Genomic DNA, 20,290 nt, shown 5'->3' with positions numbered 1-20,290 from the left:
GTTGAGCTGGGGCTGGCCCTGTCCCTGCCGTGATGGCAGGAGGCCGGGGGCAATGTGTGTGGTGGCCCTGGCTTGGGCTAACACCGTTGGGGCTCTTTGTGGCCGGGCTCCCCGGGTGTCTGCCAGGATAACGAAATCCCTCTGGCTCCTTTCCCAGCTCCGCTCTGGGACCGCCCTGTCCCTCCCTGCTGCTGGCTGGTCGCTCAGCGACCGCGTCCCAGCTCCCTGGCACTGCTGGGAGCGGAGAAGGGTCGTGCCGGACCTCCGGCAGCCATGCGGCCTTCAGGGCGCCCTGCTGCCGGGCTTGGGGAGGGGGGACCGGGGGGGTTTAGTGGAGCGCTGGTCCCCGAGCCCTACGACAGCTTCATGCGCAGCCACCTGCGCTTCTACGGCTACTTCCGAGGTGAGCCCTGGCCGCAGGAACGCGTCCCCTCGCCCCCCTGCCCTTTGGGCTGCAGCAATGCTCTCCCCAAGGCCAGAAGACGGGCAGGCAGAAGAGCCCCGTGTCCCCGGGGGGGCCCTCCCAGCAGCACCCCCCCGAGGCCCCCAGCACGGGCAGCACCCACCCTGGCTGCCTGCGAGGTCCTGGGCAGGAGGCGAGTTGTGAGTGAGACCCCATCGCCCCCCAGCACCGAGCTCGGTGCTGCCCGGGGGCCTCTCCCTGCCCTGGGGGTGATGGGTGGTTCTGGGGGGTGGCCCCAGTCTGGGCTCCCCCCTCTCGGCGGGAGCCCCCCAGTCCCTCCTGCTCCCCTTGCAGCCCCTGGGGTGCTGGAGCTGTCCCCCCACCGGTGCACACCGGTCCCCTCAGCGTGGCACCGCGGGTCCCTGGGGGAGCCACGGGATCTCTTTGCCCTTCCCTCGGCACGGAGACCCCCGCCCCCTCCCCGCTGGCCCGTGGAGTGCGAAGTCATCAAGGAGACGATCGAGCACATCGGTGAGGGAGCGCCGCAGCCATCCCCCCCCCTCACCCCTCTGCCGGACCCCTGCCATGCCCACGGCGCCCCTCTCTGTGTGTCCCCCCCTCCAGAGTGGGTCCCCCCTGAACCAGAGCCCTTCTGCCAGCCCCCGAGCCACGAGTGGCCCCCGGCCCCCCTCAGCGAGGAGCAGGGCACCGTCGTCTACCACCTCAGCTCAGGTAGCGGGGAGCAGGCAGCCACCCCCGTGTGCCCCCCCAGTCTCCCCAAGCCCCCATCGCCATCCCTCCTTGCTTCCCCCCACAGTGCCCCCAGGCTCCCGTTTCACCCGCGCTCGGGTCGGGGGGGCCCTGGGCCCCCTCTCCTCTCCGGCAGTCCCCTTGGAGGGTCCCCAGGACACCACGCTGCTCTTTGAATCCCGCTTCGAGAGCGGCAACCTCCAGAAAGCTGTCAAGGTGTAAGAGAGGGGACGGGGGAGGTGAGGAGGGGACGGCAGCAGGGCCAGGAGCTGAAGCACGGCCCGTCCTGCCGTGCAGGGGCCCCTACGAGTACGTGCTGACGCTGCGGCCGGACCTCTACACCGCCAAGCACACCCAGTGGTTCTACTTCCGCGTTCAAAACACCCGTCGAGACCCCCTCTACCGCTTCACCATCGCCAACCTGGCGAAGCCCAAGAGCCTCTACGGCGAGGGCATGCGGCCGCTGCTCTACTCCCAGCAGGATGCCCAGAGCCGCGGCATCGGCTGGCGCCGGGTAGGGACTGACATCCGCTACTACCGGGGTGGCGGGGAGGAGCCGGCCGCCTTCCGCCTCTCCTGGGCGGTGCGCTTCCCCCACGACGGCGACACTTGCTTCTTCGCCCACTCCTACCCCTACACCTACTCCGACCTGCAGCGCTACCTGCGGGCGCTGGCGGGCGACCCCGTGTGCTCGCAGTACTGCGCGGTGCGGGCGCTGTGCCGCAGCCTGGCCGGTAACACCATCTACCTGCTGACCATCACCAGCCCCACTGGCACGGCGGCCAAGCGGGCGGTGGTGCTGAGCGCCCGCGCCCACCCCGGGGAGAGCGGCAGCTCCTGGGCCATGCGGGGCTTCCTCGATTTCCTCCTCAGCACCCACCCCGACGCCCAGCTCCTGCGCCGGCTCTTTGTCTTCAAGGTGGTGCCCATGCTCAACCCCGATGGGGTGGTGGTGGGCAATTCCCGCTGCTCCCTGGCCGGCCATGATCCCAACAGGGCGTACGGGACGGCGCTCCAAGGCTCCTTCCCGGGCGTGTGGCACCTGCGGGCCATGGTCGAGAGGTGAGGTGGGGACACGGGGAGCCGGCGGGATGGCGGCGCTCCCATGTCGGGGACAGTGGCCGTATCCGGATGCGTGCAGGGTGCTGGCGGAGCGGGAGGTGGTGCTATACTGCGACTTCCACGGGCACAGCCGCAAGAATAACGTCTTCATGTACGGCTGCGACGGCGGCAGGGCCAGCACCGGGCTGCGGCTGCACCAGCGCGTCTTCCCCCTCATGCTGAGCAAAAATGCCCCCGATAAGGTGGGACGCTCCGGAGCCAGGGAATGGCGTCCTCGCCGAGCTTCATGGTGACACCATGTGGTGTCCCTGTGGGGCTGGGGAGGGGGACACATCCCCCCGCCGTGCTGACCCCAGGGCTGGCCCTAGTTTTCCTTTCCCAGCTGCAAGTTCAAGGTGCAGAAGAGCAAAGCAGGGACGGGCAGGGTCGTCATGTGGCGCATTGGCGTCTCCAACAGCTACACCATGGAGGTGGCCTTTGGCGGCTCCACGCTGGGTGAGGGGCCACCGCAGGTGACGGTGTCCGGTGTGTCGGCTGGCAGCTGTCCCCATGTTGGGAAGCCGCTGCTTCTTTCGTTGTCCCCTGTCCCCTCCAGGCAGGAGGAACTCGCACTTCACCGTGGAGGATCTCAAGTCACTGGGCTACCACCTCTGCGACACCCTGCTCGACTTCTGCGACCCCCATCCTGCCAAGGTGGGCTCAAACTGCGGCACCCAGGCTGGTCCTGGTGTCACAGGGGGGCCGCGGTGACACTGGCTCCATCCTGCAGTTCCAGCAGTGCCTGTCGGAGGTGGACACGCTGCTGCAGCAGCGGCTGGGCCGGGAGCCGGGCTCCGGCTGGAGCGATGTCTCCCCGTCGGAGCTCGAATCCAGGTACGGCCCAGCCCGGGGACCCTGCAGAGCCCCGGGTGCTGGTGGGGGCTCAGGCGTTCGTCTCCCCCTCACAGCACCAGCGGCTCCGACAGCTCTGTGTCCGACGGGCCCCCAGCTCACCTCCATGGCCCGGCACAGCCGGTGAGTCCCCGGGTGCCGCTGCTTTTGGGGTGGGAGGGACGAAGCACCGGGGAGGTGTGAGGCATCATGGGGTGCAGACACCCTGGAATTGCTTTGCAATCCGGTGCAGCTGGAGCAACAGAGGAGGAAGCGGCGGCGGAGCCGGAGAGCGATGAATGCCCTGTGCCAGACAAACACCATCTACCAGAGCCGTGCCAACATCCTGGTGAGCCTACGAGCACAGTCCACCAGGTCCCAGAGGGGACAACCCTGTAGGGACACTTGTCCCAGCCTGTCCCAGCCTGCTGCCAGGGGCTCCAAGTGGGTCTAACCCCTCTTCTGTGACCCCCAGGCCAGGCTGGGGACCCCCAGGGCCCCCAGCACCCGGAGGGGAGGCAGCGTGGTGGGAGAGAAGCCCAGAGCCAGCTCCAGTGGGACCTTTCCCAGCGCAGCTGGAGCGGGGGACAGCTGCCACGCCGCCATGGGGGGGTCTCAGAAGGGTGTCACAAGTGCGGTGTCACACCATCGGATGCTGCTGAGCACCCGCCACTCCAGTGTCACCAGTGATTCCTCACGGGATGCAGTCCCGGGAGCTGAAACACGGCTGTCCCGGCAGCGGGGCGGGCAGGCGGCTTCTGCCCGTGGACGCAGGGTGCGTCCCCCCCTCACCGCCCCCGGCAGGGCCTCTCTGTCCGCCGCCCCACGCTGCTGCGCCTGCGCTCGGGATTAAAGGCGCTGCCATGGCCGTGCCTCTGCCCGGTGACGCCTCTTTCCATCGCGCCATGCCCCTCGGGGCACCCGCTTGGCCCCCAGCGCTCCAGCCTGCCCAGAGGCTGATGGCGCCCAGCCCTGGGCCCTGCCACCGTGACACTGCCTCTGGCCCTGCAGGCTCCGGTGGTTCTACAGGCCCCGACGCCATGGTGTCACCTCGGTGTCGCCTCAGGCCCTATCGCCACGGTATCACTTCAGGCCTCTTCACCACGGTGTCCCCTCGGGCCCTGTTGCTATGGTGTCACCTCACTGTCACCTCAGGCCTCCTCGCCATATGTCATCTCAGGCCCCATCTCCATGGTGTCACCTCAGACCTCCTCGAGGTGGCGTCCCCTCAGGCCCTGTCGCCATAACGTCACCTCAGGCCCCGTCGCCATAGCGTCACCTCGGTGTCACCTCAGGCCCCGTCGCCACGGCGTCCCCTCAGGCGTGCAGGCCGCGGCGAGGCCTGGGGCCCCGCAGGCCCCGTTGCCATGGCGACGCCTCAGGCCTGCAGGCCGCGGCGAGGCCTCAGCCCCCGTCGCCACGGTGACACCCCCCCACGTTGCCATGGCGATCCAGCGGGGCGGTGAACCACCCCCCCCCCCCCGACCGGAAGCGTTCGGCGGGCGCGCCGGAAGTACCGGGGAGTGGGCGGAAGCGGAAGCGGCGGCGGCGGCAGCGGCGGCGGGGGTGTCCTTCTGGGCCGTGACGCCGGGCGGCAGCATGGCGGACGCGGGCTCGCAGGTGCTGCTGGGCTCGGGGCTGACCGTGCTCTCGCAGCCCCTCATGTACGTGAAGGTGCTGGTGCAGGTAAGGGGGAGGGGGCCCGGTAACGGGGAGCTGGGGCGGGGGAACGACACCGTGGCCCGGTACCGGCTGCAGGCTGCCTGTCCCCGCCGCAGGTGGGGTACGAGCCGCTGCCGCCCACCCTGGGGAGGAACATCTTCGGGCGCCAGGTCTACCAGCTGCCCGGCCTCTTCGCTTACGGTGAGCCTGCCCCCCTTCCTCTTCCTCCCTCCGCTGCGCCCCCCGCCCCGCGGGGCCGGTGGTGTCCCGGTGGCGTCCACCCCCCCCCCCGCCCCGCCCTCCGTGTCGTGATGGGTCCCCGCTGTCCCCAGCCAAGCACATCGTGAAGGTCGACGGAAGAGCGGGACTCTTCAAGGGCCTCACCCCCCGCCTCTGCTCCAGCGCCATCGGCACCGTCGTGCACAGCAAAGTGCTGCAGGTACCGGGGGAAAAGGGAGGGCACACGGCGCCGCCGGCCCCGGGGGAGGGTCTGCAAGGGGGGCTCACCCCTTTGGCAGGGCCTCCTGCGGCCATGCTAACCCTGCCCTTCCCTCCCCAGCGGTACCAGGAGGCTGAGCAGGCTGAGGTAGGTGTGAGGTTGCGGCTGCTTCCCCTGGGGAATCCTCCATTCTTCCCTCCCTTCTCCCTTCCTTCATCCCTTCCCTTTCCCATCTCCCTCTCCCTCCCTCTCTCCCTGTATTCCTGCCTTCCCCTCCCCCTCTTCCCCCTGTACCCCCACACCTGCAGGCAGAGGCAGCCCGGCATCAGAGATTCCCCCCCCTGCCCCGGGAGAATCGCGGGGTACAGAAGGCTCTGCCAGGGCCGGGGTGCTGCCGAGCCCGCGCTGGGGGGACACAGATCCTTTAAGGGGTGGTGGGGAGGGTGCGGTGCCTTTCGGGGGGGCTGTTCCTGACACCTGTTTCCCTCTCCAGCCTGGAGCCAGCAAGAAGGAGCCCGTGTCCTCGCTGGAGCAGGTCCTCAAGGAGGTGAGGAGGAGGGGGCTGGGTCCCCTCGGGTACGATGCCGGTGCTGCCGGGCTCTCTGCCTGCCGCGTCCCTGGCACCCGCTTCCCCTGACACCCCGTTTCTCCCCAGACCTCCCGAGAGATGGTCGCTCGCTCTGCCGCCACACTCATCACCCACCCCTTTCACGGTAGGTCCCCCCCCCCCGCCCCCCCGCCGCAGCTTGCACGTGGTCCTGGTGACCCCGGTGACAGGCTCCTGTCACTCCTGTGTGACCCCGGGGTGTCCCTCTGCCCACCCTGACCCCCCATCTCTGCCCGCAGTGATCACCCTGCGCTGCATGGTGCAGTTCATCGGCCGGGAGACCAAGTACAGGTACGGGGTAGGGGGGGCCAGGGCTGCCGTGGGGGGGCTGCCCGCCCATAGGGCCCCCTCTGACGGCGGTGCTCTCCTTTTCCTCGCCGGCCCAGCGGGACACTAAGCGCCTTCGCCACGATTTACCGAGAAGAGGGCATCCTGGGCTTCTTCGCGTGAGTGTCGTCCACCAGGGCCTTGGAGGGGGAGGCGCGGCGGGGGGTCTTGCCCAAAATCCGTGGGCCTCGCTTGGGCGTTGTTCCTCGCTCCGTCCGTGATGCCGCAGCTCTGCCCTCCCGTCTCTCTTGGGAAGCGTTCTGCCCTGACCTCAGCCGTCGCTGGGGTGCGCGGTTCCTGTTCTGCTCTCGCCGGGGGGGCTTCCTGGTGGGGATCCAGCAAGTCCCACCGGCCCTGGGTTGCGTGGGTGACATCTGGGGACATGAAACGGGAGCAAAGGTGTATTAAACCTTCCCCGAGAGCGCTGGCCTCCCACTGTAGGCGGCTGGGAGGTGTTTTGGGTCCCTCCAGCAGCTCCCTTCTGCACCTGCATCCTCTTGGATGCTTGTCCGAGCATCCCAGGGCCGGGTGTTCCCCCTTCACCCGGCTGTTGGGGGAACGGCTGCTCCCTCCCCTTCCTACCTGGCTCTTCCCTGGCTCTCCGTGCAGCCAGATCCGGGTCTGCCCTAGGCTCACCTTCCTGCTGCCTCTTCTCTTTCAGCGGCCTCATCCCCCGTCTCCTCGGGGACATCCTTTCGCTCTGGCTCTGCAACATGCTGGCCTACCTCATCAACACGTACGCGCTGGAGAACGGGGTACGGGCTCCGTGCCCTGCTCGGGGGGTCTGGGGCGGGCTGGGGGCGGCAGGGTGGCATCGCTGACAGCGGTGAGGGACAGGGGAGGCTCAGGGGACAGCTCAGGGGGACAGGACCCTACTTTGGGGTGGCAGCACGGCTCCGTGGGGGTTGAAAATGCCTTTTCTCCTTCCGCAGGTCTCAACCATGACCGAGATGAAGAGCTACTCACAGGCAGTCACTGGAGTGAGTACAGCGCGCGCGCGTGTGTGTACAGCTGTGTGCGTGATGCTGTCTCCCCGCGGGGAGAGTGAAGAGAGTTGAATCCTCTTTCCCCGGGGAAACGGTGTGTTCCTGGAATCCTGCGGCTGCTGGGCTGGGGAGCGAAGCCGGGATCCCTGAGGGAGGGATCAGCCTGCGGGGGAAGGATCCGTAGCTGCCTCTCGCAGCCCCACAAACGCTGGGGCTCCGCGTTTGCCCCGCGACTTCATGGTCAAAGCAGCATTTCTCACTCTCGCCAGAGCCAGGCATAAAAATTTGAGTTTGCCTCAACGTAGCCCGGCCCTGCACGGAGCTTGTGGGAGGGGGCTCCCTCCCAGGGCGTCCCTGGGGATCTTCTGGGGCTCGTTCTCCCCACGCGGAGGGAAACGGGGGGGATCCCTGTGGGGTCCACGTGCCGCTGCCGACCAGCCCTGCTCTCCCTTGCAGTTCTTTGCCAGCATGCTGACCTACCCCTTCGTGCTGGTCTCCAACCTGATGGCCGTTAATAACTGCGGGTGAGTCTGCTCCTGCCGCCGCCTCCTCCTCCTCCTTCCCCTCTGCGCCTGGGGGGGGCTGGCGTGGGTGGTGTCCACCTCCCTCTCCGCCGCATCAGCTCCCAAAGCCGCCGGTTGGCAAAAAGGCTTCAAACTCGCCGTGGGGTTGATCCTTCGTTGATAGCGGAAGCCTGGCCTCGAAAGGGCTGTTTTGGGGGTTCAGGTGACAAGGGGACGGATCCTGCCTTGGTTCTGGGTGGAAATAATTCGCTGTGGGTCTCCTCTTCCTCCCCCAGGCTGGCTGGGGGCCTCCTTCCCTACGCACCCACCTACTCCTCCTGGCTGGACTGCTGGAGCCAGCTGCACAGGGAGGTAAGCTGCTGGAGCCGGGCAGCTCCAGGATGCTGCCTGGCCACGGAAAAGAGCTGGGTGGGAGCCCAGCGGGGTCCGGGGTGGCCGTGCCGAGGCTCGGGGCAACCCCAACTCACCCAACGGTGGCCGTCTCCCCCTTCCAGGGCAACATGAGCCGAGGGAACAGCCTGTTTTTCCGCAAGGTGCCCGCAGGGAAGCGGTATGTGTGGGAGGAGAGGAGGTTTCGCTGAAGCTGGAGTGGTTGAAGCTGGTGCCGGGCTCTGAAGACAAAGAATTATGAGAGTGGTGATTTCTATACAGTTTTTTAAAATCATTTAATGCTGAGAGATGAAGGTGGAGGTGTGAGAGTGTCTGTCGTGGGGCTGGGGGCTTCCTGGGGAGAGGGGCTGGCCGATCTCTGGCGTTTCCTCCCTGATCCAAGCACTGGGGCACTGTCCCTGTTATTCCCTATTCCTCACTTGATCCCCCTTTGTCAGCCCGGCGCCCAAACAGACCCGGCAGGACCGGGTGCTGGATGGGTCCCATGAGATGCCATCCTCTCTGTCCTGTCCCCAGGGGGAATGGCGCCTGTGTCTTGTCTTTAGCCTGGAAGCTGAGGCTGCCCGGTAAACCCTCCGGCAGCAATCCCGCTCCCGGTGCCTCCCCGGGAGCCTTTTCCCAGCCTTGGACCCAATTAAGGCTGTTTCGACAGAAGAAATTCCCCCGCGAGATAACAGCGCGCAGAACCCTCACCCCCTTACACATCACCGCCTGTTCCAGACTGGCTGTACACGTGTCACACGCTCTTGGGGACCGATGGCTGCAAGCACCCTGGGGGCTGCCCCCAGCCTGGGTGGTGTCAGGGGCTGCTCGTTAGCGGCTGGGGGTAATTGAGGGGCAGCGAGGGTGGGGGGTGGCAGCACCCCGGGAGGAGAGCGCTGCTCCAAGGCCTCTGCTCCCCTGCCTCAGTTTCCCCTTCGTCCATCGGATCGGGTGCGTCTTGCTGGTGGTGCTCCCCAGTAAGGGGGGGGACACAGAGAGCTGGTGGCGGAGAAGAGGGTGACGGGGCGGGGGGGGGGGGAGTGTTCTACACCCCGCCAGCGGGGGTTTTGCAGCTGGAGGGGGAAGTTGCACACCCCCTCAGAGGGTTCTACACCCCATCGAGGGGGCTGCACACCTGGTGAGGGGTTGTGAAGCTGGAGGGGGGGGGGGTCACACACCCCGTGACAGATTTCTGCAGCTGGAGCGGGGGTTGCACACCCAGTGGGAGGGGGTTGCACACCTGGTGATGGTTGTGCAGCTGGGGGGGGGGGGGGTGTGTGTGTCACACACCCGGCCGGGGGGTGTGGCATACCTGGTGACAGGCTTGTACAGCTGGAGGGGGGGGGTCGCACCCCCAGCAAGGGCATCTAACAGCCAGCAGTGGCATCGCGCGCCCTGTCTTGGGGGTCACACCCCTGGTGACAGGGTTGTGCAGCTGGAGGGGGGGGGTCTCACACCCGGTCTTGGGGGTTGCACACCCTGTGGGGGGCAGTCGCACCCCCAGTGACATGGTTGTGCAGCTGGGGGGGTGTCGCACACCCGGTGACAGGGTTGTGCAGCTGGAGGAGGGGGTCTCACACTCCACAGTGGCGTCGCACACCCAGTTACACGGTTGTGCAGCTGGAGGGGGGGGGGGTCTCACCCCCGGTTTTGGGCGTCTCACGCCCGGTGACAGGGTTGTGCAGCCGGAGGGGGGCGTCTCACACCCGGTTTTGGGGGTCGCACACCCTGCAGGGGGGTGGCACGCCCGGTGACAGGGTTGTGCAGCTGGAGGCGGGGGGTCGCACACGCTGCGGGGCGGGGGGGGGTCGCAGGCCCGTTGGGGCCGTTCCCCCGCCGTTGGCGAACTCCCGTGGCGCCGCGGTTGCCCGGGGGGCGGGCCCGGGGGGGCGGTGCCGAGGGCGGCCGGTGGGTCGGTCCCTCCCTCCCTCCCTCCCTCCCGTGGCGGCGCCATGGCGGAGGCGGGTGCGGACGGCGGCGGCGGGGGGTTCCTGAGCAGCGGGAGCGAGCGGCGGTGCCGGGCGCGGCTGGCGGCGGCGGCGGCGGGGGGGGGACGGGGACGGGCGGCGGCGGCGGCGGTGCTGGTGCCGCTGTGCTCGGTGCGCGGCCGCCCCGCGCTGCTCTTCACCCTCCGCTCCCGCCGCCTGGGCGGCCCCCACAGCGGCGACGTCAGGTACCGGGGAGCGGGGGGACCGGGGGCGGCCCGGCGCTGAACGGCACCTCCCCCCCCCCCCCCTTCGACTCTTTTTCAACAGTTTCCCCGGGGGGAGGCGGGACCCGGCGGACGGCGACGCGGTGGCCACGGCGCTGCGGGAGACGCGGGAGGAGCTGGGGCTGGCGCTGGGAGCACCGAGCGTCTGGGGACAGCTGCGGCTGCTGCCCGATCGGGTACCGGGGACACTGGGGGACACACACACAAGGACACCGGGGCACGGGATGGGGTCGGTGGAGGGTGTTTGGGGGCACGGAGTGGCTGGGGACACCGAGGACACAGGGGGACAATGACATGGGGTGACAAGGAGGTGAGGACAAGGGTGACAAGGATATGGGGGGGACCAAGGACGTGAGGACAGGGGGTGACAAGGCTATGGAGTGACAAGGAAGTGAGGACACGGGGTGACAGGGAAATGGGGTGACTGAGAATGCGAGGACACAGAGTGACAAGGATATGGGGTGACAGAGACACAAGGGGAGCGTGGCAGGGACATGGGTGACAGGGGTCTGAGGGTGACAGGAACACAAAGCACCAGCTGCAGGCGGGGGGGGGGGGGTGTTGGGTGACACAGGACAGGTGACAGGGTGGGCTGCAGGGTGTCTGGGGACGGGCACAGGGGGGACAAGCCGAGCAGGTGGCACTTTGAGGGGGGTGGGGTGTTGTCACCCCCGTCCCTTGCTGACACACCTTCCAGCAGGGACAAATGGTGGCTCCGGTCGTGGCCAACCTGGGGCCCCTGGAAGACCTGACGCTGACCCCCAACCCTGACGAGGTGGGTGACACCCCCCCCCCCCAGCATCAGCCGTGTCCCCTGCTTGGGGATGAGCACCCCCATCCCCGGTGACGCCGCGGCCACCCCCTTGTCACCGCCGTGCCGCAGGTGGAGGAGGTCTTCACGCTGCCCCTGGATCACCTCCTGCGGGAGGAGAACCAGGGCTACACCCATTTCCGCACCGCCGGGGGCTACGGCTACACCCTGCCCGTCTTCCTCAACGGCCCCCACAAGGTGTGGGGGCTGACGGCCATCGTCACCGAGCTCACCCTGGAGCTGCTGGCCCCCGGACGCTACCGCAGGAAGACCCACGGGCCGGCCCGCAGCCCCCCGCCACGGCCCAAGGCGGGCTCGGCGTGACGGGGCGAACCCCGGGTGCCAGGGAGGCGTTTTGGTGGGGTGGGGGTACAGACCCACACCCCCCCCCCCCCCCCACATCAGTGCTGCTGCAGGGAGACCGCGCTGTCCCCCCCATCGGTGGCACCGGGCTGCAACGGCTGGTGTCACACACTGTGATTTTAGTAAAAAAAAGAGAAAAAAGCCATGTTTTTGAACCACTTGTGCCACGGCTGCCAAGTCACACTGTGTGGCTGGTCCTCAGGGTTGGGGGGACATGACAGCTGCCCCCCCCGGTGTCACCACTGTCCCCAGGGAGGGACGCGCGGCCGTGTAATGCCCCGGCTGCTGGGTGCTGCCCAACGATCACCCAGCCCCAGAGAGGGGAGCTGGAGGCTCACGGAAAACCAGGATCTCTCCTCTGGGGGCACCCAGACCCCCGGCTGCCTGATGCCCAAATCCCTGGGGATCCCCCCCAAGCCCTGGGGGGCCTGTGCTCCTGGGGGGCAGGGCCCAGAGCGCCCCCCCCCCCCCCTCCCCGAGTCCATTTGACACCCACAGCCCACACTCCTGCCCCGCTCCAGCACAGAGAGGCACCCATGAGCACAGCAGCCTTTATTGAGGACCCCCTCACTAGCGCGCAGACCCTCGCCCCCCCCGAGAAGCGCCCCCCCAGGAAGGAAATGGCTGCCCTCGCTCCACCGCTGGCTCCTTATGCCGACGCCGCTCGGGCTTTGGCCTCCCCATAGTGCCGCATCCTCTCCTCCAGCTCCGGTCGGAAGTGGCGGATGAGACCCTGCAGAACCAGGATGGGTTAAGGGGGTGGGGGGAAGACTGTTGCCCCTCCCCTCCAGGCGCCATTCCCGGCCCCCAAATGCCCCCCACCTGCACGGGCCAGGCGGCGCCATCGCCCAGGGCGCAGATGGTGTGGCCCTCGATCTGTTTGCTGATCTCCCACAGCGCGTCGATCTCGGCCACCTGCGCGTTGCCCTGCACGAACCGCGCCATCACCTTGTTCATCCAGTCGACGCCTGCGGGGAGGGGAAGGGCGTGAGGGGGTCGTGGCGCAGCCCCCCCCCCCCCGCCTCGCCCCACAACCCCTCCCCGGCCCCCCCTGCTCACCTTCCCGGCACGGCGTGCACTGCCCGCAGCTCTCGTGCTTGTAAAACTCGATGAGGCGAGCGATGGCTTTAATGACGTCGGTCTGGGGAGGGAGAGGAGGGTGAGGGCCCTGCTGCGGCACAGAGTAGGGGCAAGGCGGGGGCAAGGGGGGGGCTCCTCCCTTACCGATTTGTCCATGACGATGACGGCAGCCGTGCCAAGCCCGCTCTGTGCCTGCACCAGGGAATCGAAGTCCATCAGCACGGTCTCGCACACCGATTTGGGGAGCAGCGGCGTGGAGGAGCCCCCCGGGATGACGGCCAGCAGGTTGTCCCAGCCCCCGCGGACACCCCCTGCCAGAGACGGGGGGACAAGACGGGCTGAGCCGGGCCCAGCGCCGTCCCGGCGGGGCGCAGCTCGGCGGGACGCTTACCGGCGTGCTTCTCGATGAGCTCCTTCAGCGGCACCGACATCTCCTCCTCCACGGTGCAGGGGTTGTTGACATGCCCCGAGATGTTGAAGAGTTTCGTCCCCGAGTTGCGCTCCCGGCCGAAGCCGGCGAACCAGGCGCCGCCTCGCCGGCAGATGGTGGGGGCCACCGCCACTGTCTCCACGTTGGCCACCGTGGTGGGGCAGCCGAAGACACCTGGAAGAAGCGGGAGCTCTCAACGTCCGCGGGATGACTGGTTTGGTTGCCACCGTTTTGTCCCGCTCTCGAGTGGAAATGAGGGAAACCGGAGCCGCGCGAAGCGGGGAGCGGGGGGGACGTACCCACGTCAGCGGGAAAGGGGGGCTTCAGGCGCGGTTTGCCCTGCTTGCCCTCGATGGACTCGATCAGCGCTGTCTCCTCCCCGCAGATGTAGGCTCCGGCGCCCCTCACCACGAAGACGTCAAAGGCGTAGCCCGAGCCGCAGGCGTCCTTGCCCAGCAGCCCGGCTTCGTAAGCCTCCCGGATGGCTACCTACGGCGGGGAGGGGGCGGGTGGGGTCGGGGGGCTCCCCAGGGGGAGCCCCCCGACCCCACCCGCCCCCTCCCCGCCATTTACTTGCAGGTTGGAGGCTTCGTTGTAGAACTCGCCGCGGATGTAGATGTAGGCGGCGCGGGCGCCCATGGCGCGTCCCGCCACCAGGCAGCCCTCCACCAGCTTGTGGGGGTCGTGGCGCATGATCTCCCGGTCCTTACAGGTCCCCGGTTCTCCCTCGTCCGCGTTCACCACCAGGTATTTGGGTCTGGGGGTGAAAGGCGGGAGCCATCAGGGCTTGGCTCGGGTAGCCGGCGGTGCCGGTACCGGTGCCGGTAACGGTCTCACCTGCCGTCCGGGGGTTTGTTCATGAAGCTCCACTTGAGGCCGGTGGGGAAACCGGCGCCGCCGCGGCCCCGCAGCCCCGAGGCCTTGATCTCGCCCAGGATCCAGTCCACTCCCTTGAGCAGGATCTCCTTCGTCTTGTACCAGTCGCCGCGGCGCAGGGCGCCCTGCAGCCTGTGGGCAGGGCACGGCCGGTGACACCGGGACGGGACAGGCCACACCGGGACAACTCCCCCCCACCCCCGTCGCCGGTACTCACCTCCAGTCGTGCCGCCCGTAGAGGTTGGTGAAGATCCGGTCCTCATCCCGCAGCGACCCGAACTGCGTCTTCTTGGGCGCCGTCTGCGGGGGAAACACAGGGTCTCAGCACCGGTAATACCGCGAACGGCGGGACCTGGCCCGGATCGCCCCGTCGCTCGTCCCCGTCCCCGCTCACAGAGTAGGCGGCGGCAGGCAGATGCCGGAGCGCCAGCAGCTGCCGGGCGGCCATGGCGGGGCGGGCACCGGCACCGGGACCGGCACCGGGACCACCGTCACCTTCAGGCGCCCCCGCAGCGTCGCGCCGACGGTGACGTCAGCAGCGAGCGCCGGCGTCGCGGCGCAGCGGTGTGACGGCCGCCAGCGGGGAGGCGTGGCCTCAGGGCAAGGGGCGTGGCCTCATGCCACGGAGGCGTGACCACGGGACAAGGGGGCGTGGCCTCTGGGCGAGGGGCGTGGCCAAGCTGGCACCGCGCCCGCGCCGCCACGTGCCCCGTTCCCGGGCGCGGGTCGGGTTTCGGCGGCTGTAACCGGAGCCCCCGGGTCCCACACACCCCCCCCCCCCCGCTGCCGCCCCCCGGGGCGCCCCGCTCCGACCCCCCCCAGCGCCCCGGGGGAGCCGCATTGTGCCGCTCCGCCACGGGCCTCTCGGCCGGTCCAGCTCTCCCCTAGTTGGGGCTACGTTCTCCCCCAGCCGGTGGCCTCGTCCCAGCGAGGGAGCGACTCCGGGGGATCTGGTTTCCTGGTCCCGGGGGTGGGGAGAGGGAACGGGAGCCGGTGGCCAGCGGCAGGACAGGGTGGCAAGCGGCATGTTCTTCCTCTTCCGCGGGCCGCAGCGGCGGGGTGCCGGCAGCCCCACGCCCCCCAGCTACCGGGGGGGCTCCTGCTCCCATGGCCCCGGTAAGCGGGGTGCCCGCCGCCGCTGCCCAGCCGTGCAGCTCAGGGGGCAGCTGGGCACCCCGGTGAGCTGGCCCAGCCATGGTGGCGCGTCACCCCTGGAGCATCGCTGGGCCACTGAGGAGCCGGGCCCCCAGCTGCCCCCTGCTTTCGGGCAGGTAACTGGGCTATGGCAGGGCTGGTGGGCAGCGGGGAGGCTGGGGGGACGGGGGAACAGCTGGGTGGCTCCCCACATCTGGAGCAAGGCAGCCTAGCAGGGAATAATCCGGAGGATTAATGCGCGGGCGCGGCGTGTCGTGTGTGTCCCCCCCCCCGCCACTCCCCCCCCGCGCCTGCCCTGCATATCCCCAGATATTCCATAAAAACCTCAAATCCCTGTGCAGCCACGGCCGCCATCGCAGCCCCCCCGGGACCAGGCATGCCCAGCCATGGGCAACTGCACCAAGACCCCTGAGCGGAGGCTCCCCAAGGTAAGGCTGGCCTTCACCTGGGGGGGGTGGCAGGAGGAGACACCCCCCCGCCCCGGCCACTGACACCCGGCTCTGCCTGCAGGATGGGAAGCCGCACACCAGCCCCCCGGTCCCCGGGGACCCCGAGGAGGCGGGGGAGGTGGTGCAGACCCCCCCGTTGCAGAGCTACTCGGTGCTGCAGGGGCTGGTGGGGCCAGCCTGCATCTTCCTGCGGCAGAGCATCGCCATCACCCAGCTGGTACGTGCCCGGCGCGCCGGGGCACCGCGGCGCCGCGGGATTTATGGGGGGAGGGGGGGGAACCATGGGAGAAAGACGCACCCTCCTTCGGCTCTTCCCGCTTTCTCTTTCCCAGGACCGAGAGCTGCGGCCCGAAGAGATCGAAGGTGAGGTGTGGAGGCAGGGCTGGGGGGTGGGGGGGTGGTCGTTGCCCCAGTTGGGGGCTGCGGGGGCGTGCGGGGGTGTCACCCCGCTGTCCCCAGAGCTGAAGCAGGCCTTCCGGGAGTTCGACAAGGACCGCGACGGCTACATCAGCTACAAGGACCTGGGCGAGTGCATGAGGACCATGGGCTATATGCCCACCGAGATGGAGCTCATCGAGCTGTCTCAGCAGATCAGTACGTGGCGGGGTACCAGGGAGGGAACACGACCCCAGCCATCCCCGTCCCCACCCCCAGTGACACCCCACTTCTGCCACAGCCGGGGGGAAGGTGGATTTTGACGATTTCGTGGAGCTGATGGGCCCCAAGATGTTGGCAGAGACAGCGGACATGATTGGGATCAAGGAGCTGCGCGACGCCTTCCGCGAGGTGAGGGGACGGGGGCTTGCAGGGGGGGACAGCTGTGGCCGAGGGGCGGCCGTTGCCAAAGGGGGCTTGCCGTCGCGCAGTTCGACACCAACGGGGACGGGCAAATCAGCATGGCGGAGCTGCGGGAGGCCATGCGCAAGCTGCTGGGGCAGCAGCTCAACTACCGGGAGGTGGACGAGATCCTCAAGGACGTGGATCTCAACGGGGACGGCCTGGTGGACTTCGAAGGTAGGGGACCTACAGGGAAGGGGGGAACCAGGAACGTTCCCCTGGGAATATTCGGGATGTTCCTTCCGTATTCTCCCTGTGGCAGAGTTCGTGCGGATGATGTCGCGCTGAGGGCGGCACGTGCCAAGACGGGACCCGAGCCCCCCGCCGTGCCTTACCGAGAGGAGAGGGGGCCGTGGAGGAGACGCCCGGCTCCCGGTGGCCGCGGTTGTGGCCATACCGGCACAACGCCGGCGCCTGAGCCTGGGACGAGGCCCTCAGAGGCTCTCAGACCATCGGCTGCCGAGGTCCAACCCCAGCGTGGGGGTGCCGGGGGCTGATGCCGGGCCCCTTTTCGGCACAGACATCGGCTGAGATCACCCTGATCTCCGCTATCTCCTTCTCTCCACCCTGCAGCATCTCCCTTCCCACCCCAAAATTCCCAACACACCGCTCCCCTGCCCTCCAGCCCTGCCGGCCCGTCCCTCCCACCTCCATTTCGACCCCCCATATCCAACACCGAGCCCCTCCGGTGTCCCCCGTCACCACGGTGTGAGCTCAGACCTACCCCAGACCCTGCTCTGTCCTGCCCGGCGCGGCTCCAGACGGCCCCTGGCACAGGGAATACTCCTCAGGGCTCCGGTCGGGACACCCTCCGGGGAAAGAAACTGGGAATAAAGCGTTACCGTTCTCCGCCCGGTAATTTTTGCATCCTCCGAGTGAAGGAAATCGTCTGCTTCCCAGTTTATGGGGCATCTGAACAAATTTATTACAGTTTTTTTTCAATCTTTGCCCTTTGGAAATGAAAAACTCTCTCGACGGACTGTGGTTTGTCCTTTGGTTTCAATAGAATCCGCTTTGTCTCCCGCTTGAAGTGAAAAAAAACCAGCTAGGCAAAAGTCATTAATTTGGGAAACGTTTGAAAATCCGGGCTGATTCCGCGCTAGACAGGCTTTGTGCCCCTCACAGGTGAATTTTGCCTACGGATAAAACAAGGAATTCGGTGCAAGTCGTAGGATGCTGGTTTTTGAGTCAGTGGGTATTTTCTATGGGGAATAAAGTTTGGGAGTTCTCTATTAATGGATCCGAGCTTTGTTCAAGGCAATCTTTGATTACTTTTATTGTCTACCCGCTGAGTATTTTAAATCACCGATGAAGAAGCAGGTACCGGCGCGGAGCAGTTCAGCAAAGCCGTTTGAAAATCGCTTTTTCCATCTTTCTTTGCCCTTTAGAAATGAAAAACTCTCCCTACGAATTTTTATTTGTCCTTATGTTGAGCTTAAAGAGAATGCGCTCGCCGCCCTTCCCTCCGCCACGTCTCTGTTCGCTGATTAGTGATAATTTTGACAATGGTAAATGTTAGTTTTAAATTTGGGAAATTACCGTTCGATGGGTAGGTATTTCAAAGGAAATCGAAGTCTTCCTAAAAAAAAATACATTTATCTTGTGTTAAAGAGGTACAACAATCTGCCCCGCTCTCCCAGCCTGCAGTCAGGCCTCTCACCTGTTTATAAAGGACAAATAGTTTGAAATTTCTTTTCGGTTTGCTTATAAACAAGTAGAAATACGTTTGTGACCAGCGACTTAACCCCTGGAGACTCCAAAGGGAAAATCTTAAGTATTAAATACATTTAAAAAAAAAACCAACCCCAAACTAAACCCAAACCAGACCATCTCGATCTTACTGATCCTCACGCAAGTCCCTCCCACCCGGCTGCGTTAACCTCGATTCCTCAGAGTTTCGTAACTCAAAGTTAATAGCGAAGAGTAATTTTTTAGTTGGCTAATCACTACAGAAGGATGCCTAAAATACGAGTTCCTTTTTTGTTCTGCTTTCTGGAACAGGTAGTGTGCAATTCCCAGCTTAAACCTTTAGTATACACTGAAGCTTGTGCTTTTTTTTTTTTTTTGCCTTTTTTTTGGCCATTTTTTTTTTCTTTTTTTTGCCCTTTTTTTTTTGCCTTTTTTCTTTTGCCTTTTTTCCTTTGGCCTGTTTTCTTTTTTTTTTCCTTTTTTCTCTTTTTTTTACCTTTTTTCCTTTTTTGTTTTGCCTTTTTGTTGCCTTTTTTCTTTTGCCTTTTTGTTGCCTTTTTTCTTTTTCTGCCTTTTTTCTGCCTTTTTTTGCCTTTGTTTCATATTTTGCCTATTTTTTCTTTTTTTTTTCTTTTTTTGGCCTTTTTTACTTTTTTTTTCCTTTTTCACGGGGCACCGATGCTCTCACCCCTCATATTTAACCCGCCGAGGAGGTGACCAACAGAGGCTCTCACGTTATTTGTTTTAAATAACCTTTTTTTTTTTTTTTTTCCCTTCCTCGACCGCGCCACCAGACCGGAGCCCGTCGCTCACCGCTGGACATTTTAACGTTTTAAGGCCTTTTTTTCCCGGGGACCCCCAACAGGCCCCGCGGGGACCCGGCCACCCCCGCTGCCCCCTCACCTCCGCAGGGGGGCGGCGGGAGGCCGCCGGGCCCGGTACCGGGTGTGTGTGTAGGGGGCAGCGGCGGAACCCCCCTCCCGGTTTCCCCCCGCCATTCCCTGAGGGAGGGGGGGAAGGGGCGGGGCCGACGCCGTGCGTCTCCACGGCGACGGGAGGGGCGTGGCGGCGCGGTGACGTCGGCACGCTCGGACGTCATCGCGGCGAGCGGCGGCGGGGGGAGGCCGGGTCAGGGCAGGCCGCGGTGGGGCCTGCGCAGCTGAACCGGTACCGGCGTCGGAGCCGTCGCTCTCCGCGGGTCCGGGTGGGGTCGAGGAGCGGCGGGGACAACCGGCGGGGGGTGGGGGGAGGAGGTGGTGTCGCCCACCGGCCCCCGCCGCCCTCCAAGGCACCCGGCAGCGGCGGGCGGCCGTCGGGGATGTCCTACAAGCCCATCGCTCCCGCCCCCGCTACCCCCGGAGCCGCCAGCGCCAGCCCGGCCCCACCGGGGCCCGCACCTCCCGGTAACCACGGGGGAAGGGAGGAAGGGGGTGAGAGTACTGGGGAAGGGATGGCGGGGCGGGGGGGAGCAGCCGGTCACCCTCCGTTTCCCGCAGCCACGAGTGTCCCGTCGCCCTCCGGCTCCGTCCCCGGTGCCGCCGCCCCGTTCCGGCCCCTCTTCAATGACTTCGGGCCGCCGTCCATGGGCTACGTGCAGGTGAGGCTGGAGGGGAGGCGGCGGGGCCGGAGGGGGCAGCGGCGCGGGGGGCGGCCCTCACCCCCTCCGGTGTGTCCGTCCCCGCGTCCCCCTCCCCGCAGGCGATGAAGCCCCCCGGGGCACCGGGCTCGCAGAGCACCTACACCGACCTGCTCTCGGTCATCGAGGAGATGGGGAAGGAGATCCGGCCCACCTACGCCGGCAGCAAGAGCGCCATGGAACGGCTGAAGCGGGGTAGGGGCGGCGGGGGAGGAGGGGAAGCGGGGGGGAGGGAGCGGGGAACCGGGACACCGGTGTGGGGAGCACAGGCTGATGTGGGGTGTCCCCTCTGCTTCTCCCCGCAGGCATCATCCACGCCCGGGCGCTGGTCAGGGAGTGCCTGGCAGAGACAGAGCGCAACGCCCGCACGTAACGGCAGCTGTCAACCGGGACCCCCACCCCCCAACACCCTGCTCCGGGACCCCCCGGTGTCAGCGGGGGGGGGGGGGGGGGGGGGCCGCCGTGCTGCCCCCGCCCCCCCTTCCCCTCTCCGTGCTCTCTGCTCTCTTTATAAATGCGTGTTTTTATAAATAAAGGACGTGGCTGGGACTCTGCCTCGGGCGGTGGGTGCCGGTGGTGCCGGGGGTGCGGGGGGGGGGGACACGGGGGAAGTGCTGCTGGGGGGTGGGGGGAGTCGGTGCGCCGGGGCCTGTGGCTGGTACCGGGGGCACTGGGGAAGGGTTTGGCGGGGGGGGGGGGGAGGATGTTTTGTAGCCGTGCCCTACGCCGAGAGGTTCGGGACTGAGCAAA

At 66.6% G+C, this 20,290-nt stretch overlaps 6 protein-coding genes across 9 annotated transcripts; 5 read left to right on the top strand and 1 right to left on the bottom strand.

Moving 5' to 3' along the window:
* The first annotated feature begins 113 nt into the window (after positions 1–113).
* AGBL2 (AGBL carboxypeptidase 2) lies at positions 114–4,609 on the top strand. The gene is given in 14 exon segments (XM_054201604.1): positions 114–403; positions 475–603; positions 758–934; positions 1,028–1,135; positions 1,221–1,371; positions 1,451–2,215; positions 2,295–2,457; positions 2,584–2,722; positions 2,725–2,760; positions 2,763–2,908; positions 2,985–3,088; positions 3,163–3,229; positions 3,339–3,434; positions 3,561–4,609. Coding segments are annotated over 14 exon segments (2,589 nt in total). The 5' UTR covers positions 114–273; the 3' UTR covers positions 3,939–4,609.
* On the top strand, positions 4,600–8,313 carry MTCH2 (mitochondrial carrier 2). Its single transcript, XM_054201557.1, has 13 exons — positions 4,600–4,771; positions 4,864–4,948; positions 5,080–5,186; positions 5,307–5,333; positions 5,680–5,733; positions 5,842–5,899; positions 6,033–6,084; positions 6,180–6,239; positions 6,782–6,875; positions 7,053–7,100; positions 7,563–7,630; positions 7,906–7,981; positions 8,125–8,313. Exons 1-13 carry the CDS (start codon positions 4,685–4,687, stop codon positions 8,209–8,211), a joined length of 903 nt encoding a protein of 300 aa, XP_054057532.1. The 5' UTR covers positions 4,600–4,684; the 3' UTR covers positions 8,212–8,313.
* Positions 8,314–9,954: 1,641 nt separating this feature from the next.
* Positions 9,955–11,812, top strand: NUDT8 (nudix hydrolase 8). Its single transcript, XM_054197718.1, has 4 exons — positions 9,955–10,175; positions 10,258–10,390; positions 10,912–10,989; positions 11,098–11,812. Exons 1-4 carry the CDS (start codon positions 9,955–9,957, stop codon positions 11,347–11,349), a joined length of 684 nt encoding a protein of 227 aa, XP_054053693.1. The 3' UTR covers positions 11,350–11,812.
* A 156-nt stretch (positions 11,813–11,968) lies between these two features.
* NDUFV1 (NADH:ubiquinone oxidoreductase core subunit V1) lies at positions 11,969–14,328 on the bottom strand. The gene is made up of 10 exons (XM_054201556.1): positions 14,169–14,328; positions 13,992–14,074; positions 13,736–13,906; positions 13,472–13,655; positions 13,198–13,387; positions 12,860–13,072; positions 12,613–12,779; positions 12,448–12,529; positions 12,211–12,356; positions 11,969–12,121 (listed from the first exon to the last, which is right to left on the bottom strand). The coding sequence occupies exons 1-10, from the start codon at positions 14,220–14,222 to the stop codon at positions 12,038–12,040; spliced, it is 1,374 nt and encodes a 457-aa protein (XP_054057531.1). The 5' UTR covers positions 14,223–14,328; the 3' UTR covers positions 11,969–12,037.
* Positions 14,329–14,624: 296 nt separating this feature from the next.
* LOC128909627 (calcium-binding protein 2-like) lies at positions 14,625–17,523 on the top strand. 2 transcript variants are annotated; one of them, XM_054201559.1, is made up of 8 exons: positions 14,625–15,045; positions 15,271–15,357; positions 15,440–15,595; positions 15,711–15,741; positions 15,838–15,972; positions 16,055–16,164; positions 16,245–16,392; positions 16,478–16,647. In XM_054201559.1, exons 1-8 carry the CDS (start codon positions 14,800–14,802, stop codon positions 16,501–16,503), a joined length of 939 nt encoding a protein of 312 aa, XP_054057534.1. In that variant the 5' UTR covers positions 14,625–14,799; the 3' UTR covers positions 16,504–16,647. The 2 variants fall into 2 exon arrangements, with proteins under 2 accessions (XP_054057534.1, XP_054057533.1); XM_054201558.1 differs by having other exon boundaries at positions 16,245–17,523.
* Positions 17,524–19,051: 1,528 nt separating this feature from the next.
* On the top strand, positions 19,052–20,075 carry CDK2AP2 (cyclin dependent kinase 2 associated protein 2). Of its 3 annotated transcripts, none has more exons than XM_054201592.1 (4): positions 19,052–19,071; positions 19,401–19,501; positions 19,603–19,735; positions 19,846–20,075. In XM_054201592.1, the coding sequence occupies exons 2-4, from the start codon at positions 19,487–19,489 to the stop codon at positions 19,911–19,913; spliced, it is 216 nt and encodes a 71-aa protein (XP_054057567.1). In that variant the 5' UTR covers positions 19,052–19,071; positions 19,401–19,486; the 3' UTR covers positions 19,914–20,075. The 3 variants fall into 3 exon arrangements, with proteins under 3 accessions (XP_054057567.1, XP_054057565.1, XP_054057566.1); XM_054201591.1 differs by lacking the exon at positions 19,052–19,071 and adding an exon at positions 19,098–19,307; XM_054201590.1 differs by lacking the exons at positions 19,052–19,071; positions 19,603–19,735 and adding an exon at positions 19,078–19,307.
* Positions 20,076–20,290: the final 215 nt, after the last annotated feature.

This window comes from Rissa tridactyla, chromosome 4 (genome assembly GCF_028500815.1).
Source record: "Rissa tridactyla isolate bRisTri1 chromosome 4, bRisTri1.patW.cur.20221130, whole genome shotgun sequence".
Taxonomy (NCBI): Eukaryota; Metazoa; Chordata; class Aves; order Charadriiformes; family Laridae; genus Rissa; species Rissa tridactyla.
Note: the sequence above shows the minus strand (reverse complement) of the source record. Positions and strands in the feature narration are given on the sequence as shown.

Excerpts from the sequence above, each read along its gene's own strand:
- MTCH2 (XM_054201557.1), top strand. The coding sequence starts at position 4,685 with ATGGCGGACGCGGGCTCGCAGGTGCTGCTGGGCTCGGGGCTGACCGTG. Across the intron at positions 5,334-5,679 it reads AGGAGGCTGAGCAGGCTGAG|CCTGGAGCCAGCAAGAAGGA; the intron begins GTAGGTGTGAGG and ends TTCCCTCTCCAG. Across the intron at positions 5,734-5,841 it reads TGGAGCAGGTCCTCAAGGAG|ACCTCCCGAGAGATGGTCGC; the intron begins GTGAGGAGGAGG and ends GTTTCTCCCCAG.
- NUDT8 (XM_054197718.1), top strand. The coding sequence starts at position 9,955 with ATGGCGGAGGCGGGTGCGGACGGCGGCGGCGGGGGGTTCCTGAGCAGC. Across the intron at positions 10,176-10,257 it reads CCCCACAGCGGCGACGTCAG|TTTCCCCGGGGGGAGGCGGG; the intron begins GTACCGGGGAGC and ends CTTTTTCAACAG. Across the intron at positions 10,990-11,097 it reads TGACCCCCAACCCTGACGAG|GTGGAGGAGGTCTTCACGCT; the intron begins GTGGGTGACACC and ends GCCGTGCCGCAG.
- NDUFV1 (XM_054201556.1), bottom strand. The coding sequence starts at position 14,222 with ATGGCCGCCCGGCAGCTGCTGGCGCTCCGGCATCTGCCTGCCGCCGCC. Across the intron at positions 13,907-13,991 it reads TACGGGCGGCACGACTGGAG|GCTGCAGGGCGCCCTGCGCC; the intron begins GTGAGTACCGGC and ends CCCTGCCCACAG. Across the intron at positions 12,122-12,210 it reads GCGCCGCCTGGCCCGTGCAG|GGTCTCATCCGCCACTTCCG; the intron begins GTGGGGGGCATT and ends CTGGTTCTGCAG.
- LOC128909627 (XM_054201558.1), top strand. The coding sequence starts at position 14,800 with ATGTTCTTCCTCTTCCGCGGGCCGCAGCGGCGGGGTGCCGGCAGCCCC. Across the intron at positions 15,358-15,439 it reads CTGAGCGGAGGCTCCCCAAG|GATGGGAAGCCGCACACCAG; the intron begins GTAAGGCTGGCC and ends CTCTGCCTGCAG. Across the intron at positions 15,596-15,710 it reads GCATCGCCATCACCCAGCTG|GACCGAGAGCTGCGGCCCGA; the intron begins GTACGTGCCCGG and ends TCTCTTTCCCAG.
- CDK2AP2 (XM_054201590.1), top strand. The coding sequence starts at position 19,223 with ATGTCCTACAAGCCCATCGCTCCCGCCCCCGCTACCCCCGGAGCCGCC. Across the intron at positions 19,308-19,400 it reads ACCGGGGCCCGCACCTCCCG|CCACGAGTGTCCCGTCGCCC; the intron begins GTAACCACGGGG and ends CGTTTCCCGCAG. Across the intron at positions 19,502-19,845 it reads CGTCCATGGGCTACGTGCAG|GCATCATCCACGCCCGGGCG; the intron begins GTGAGGCTGGAG and ends TTCTCCCCGCAG.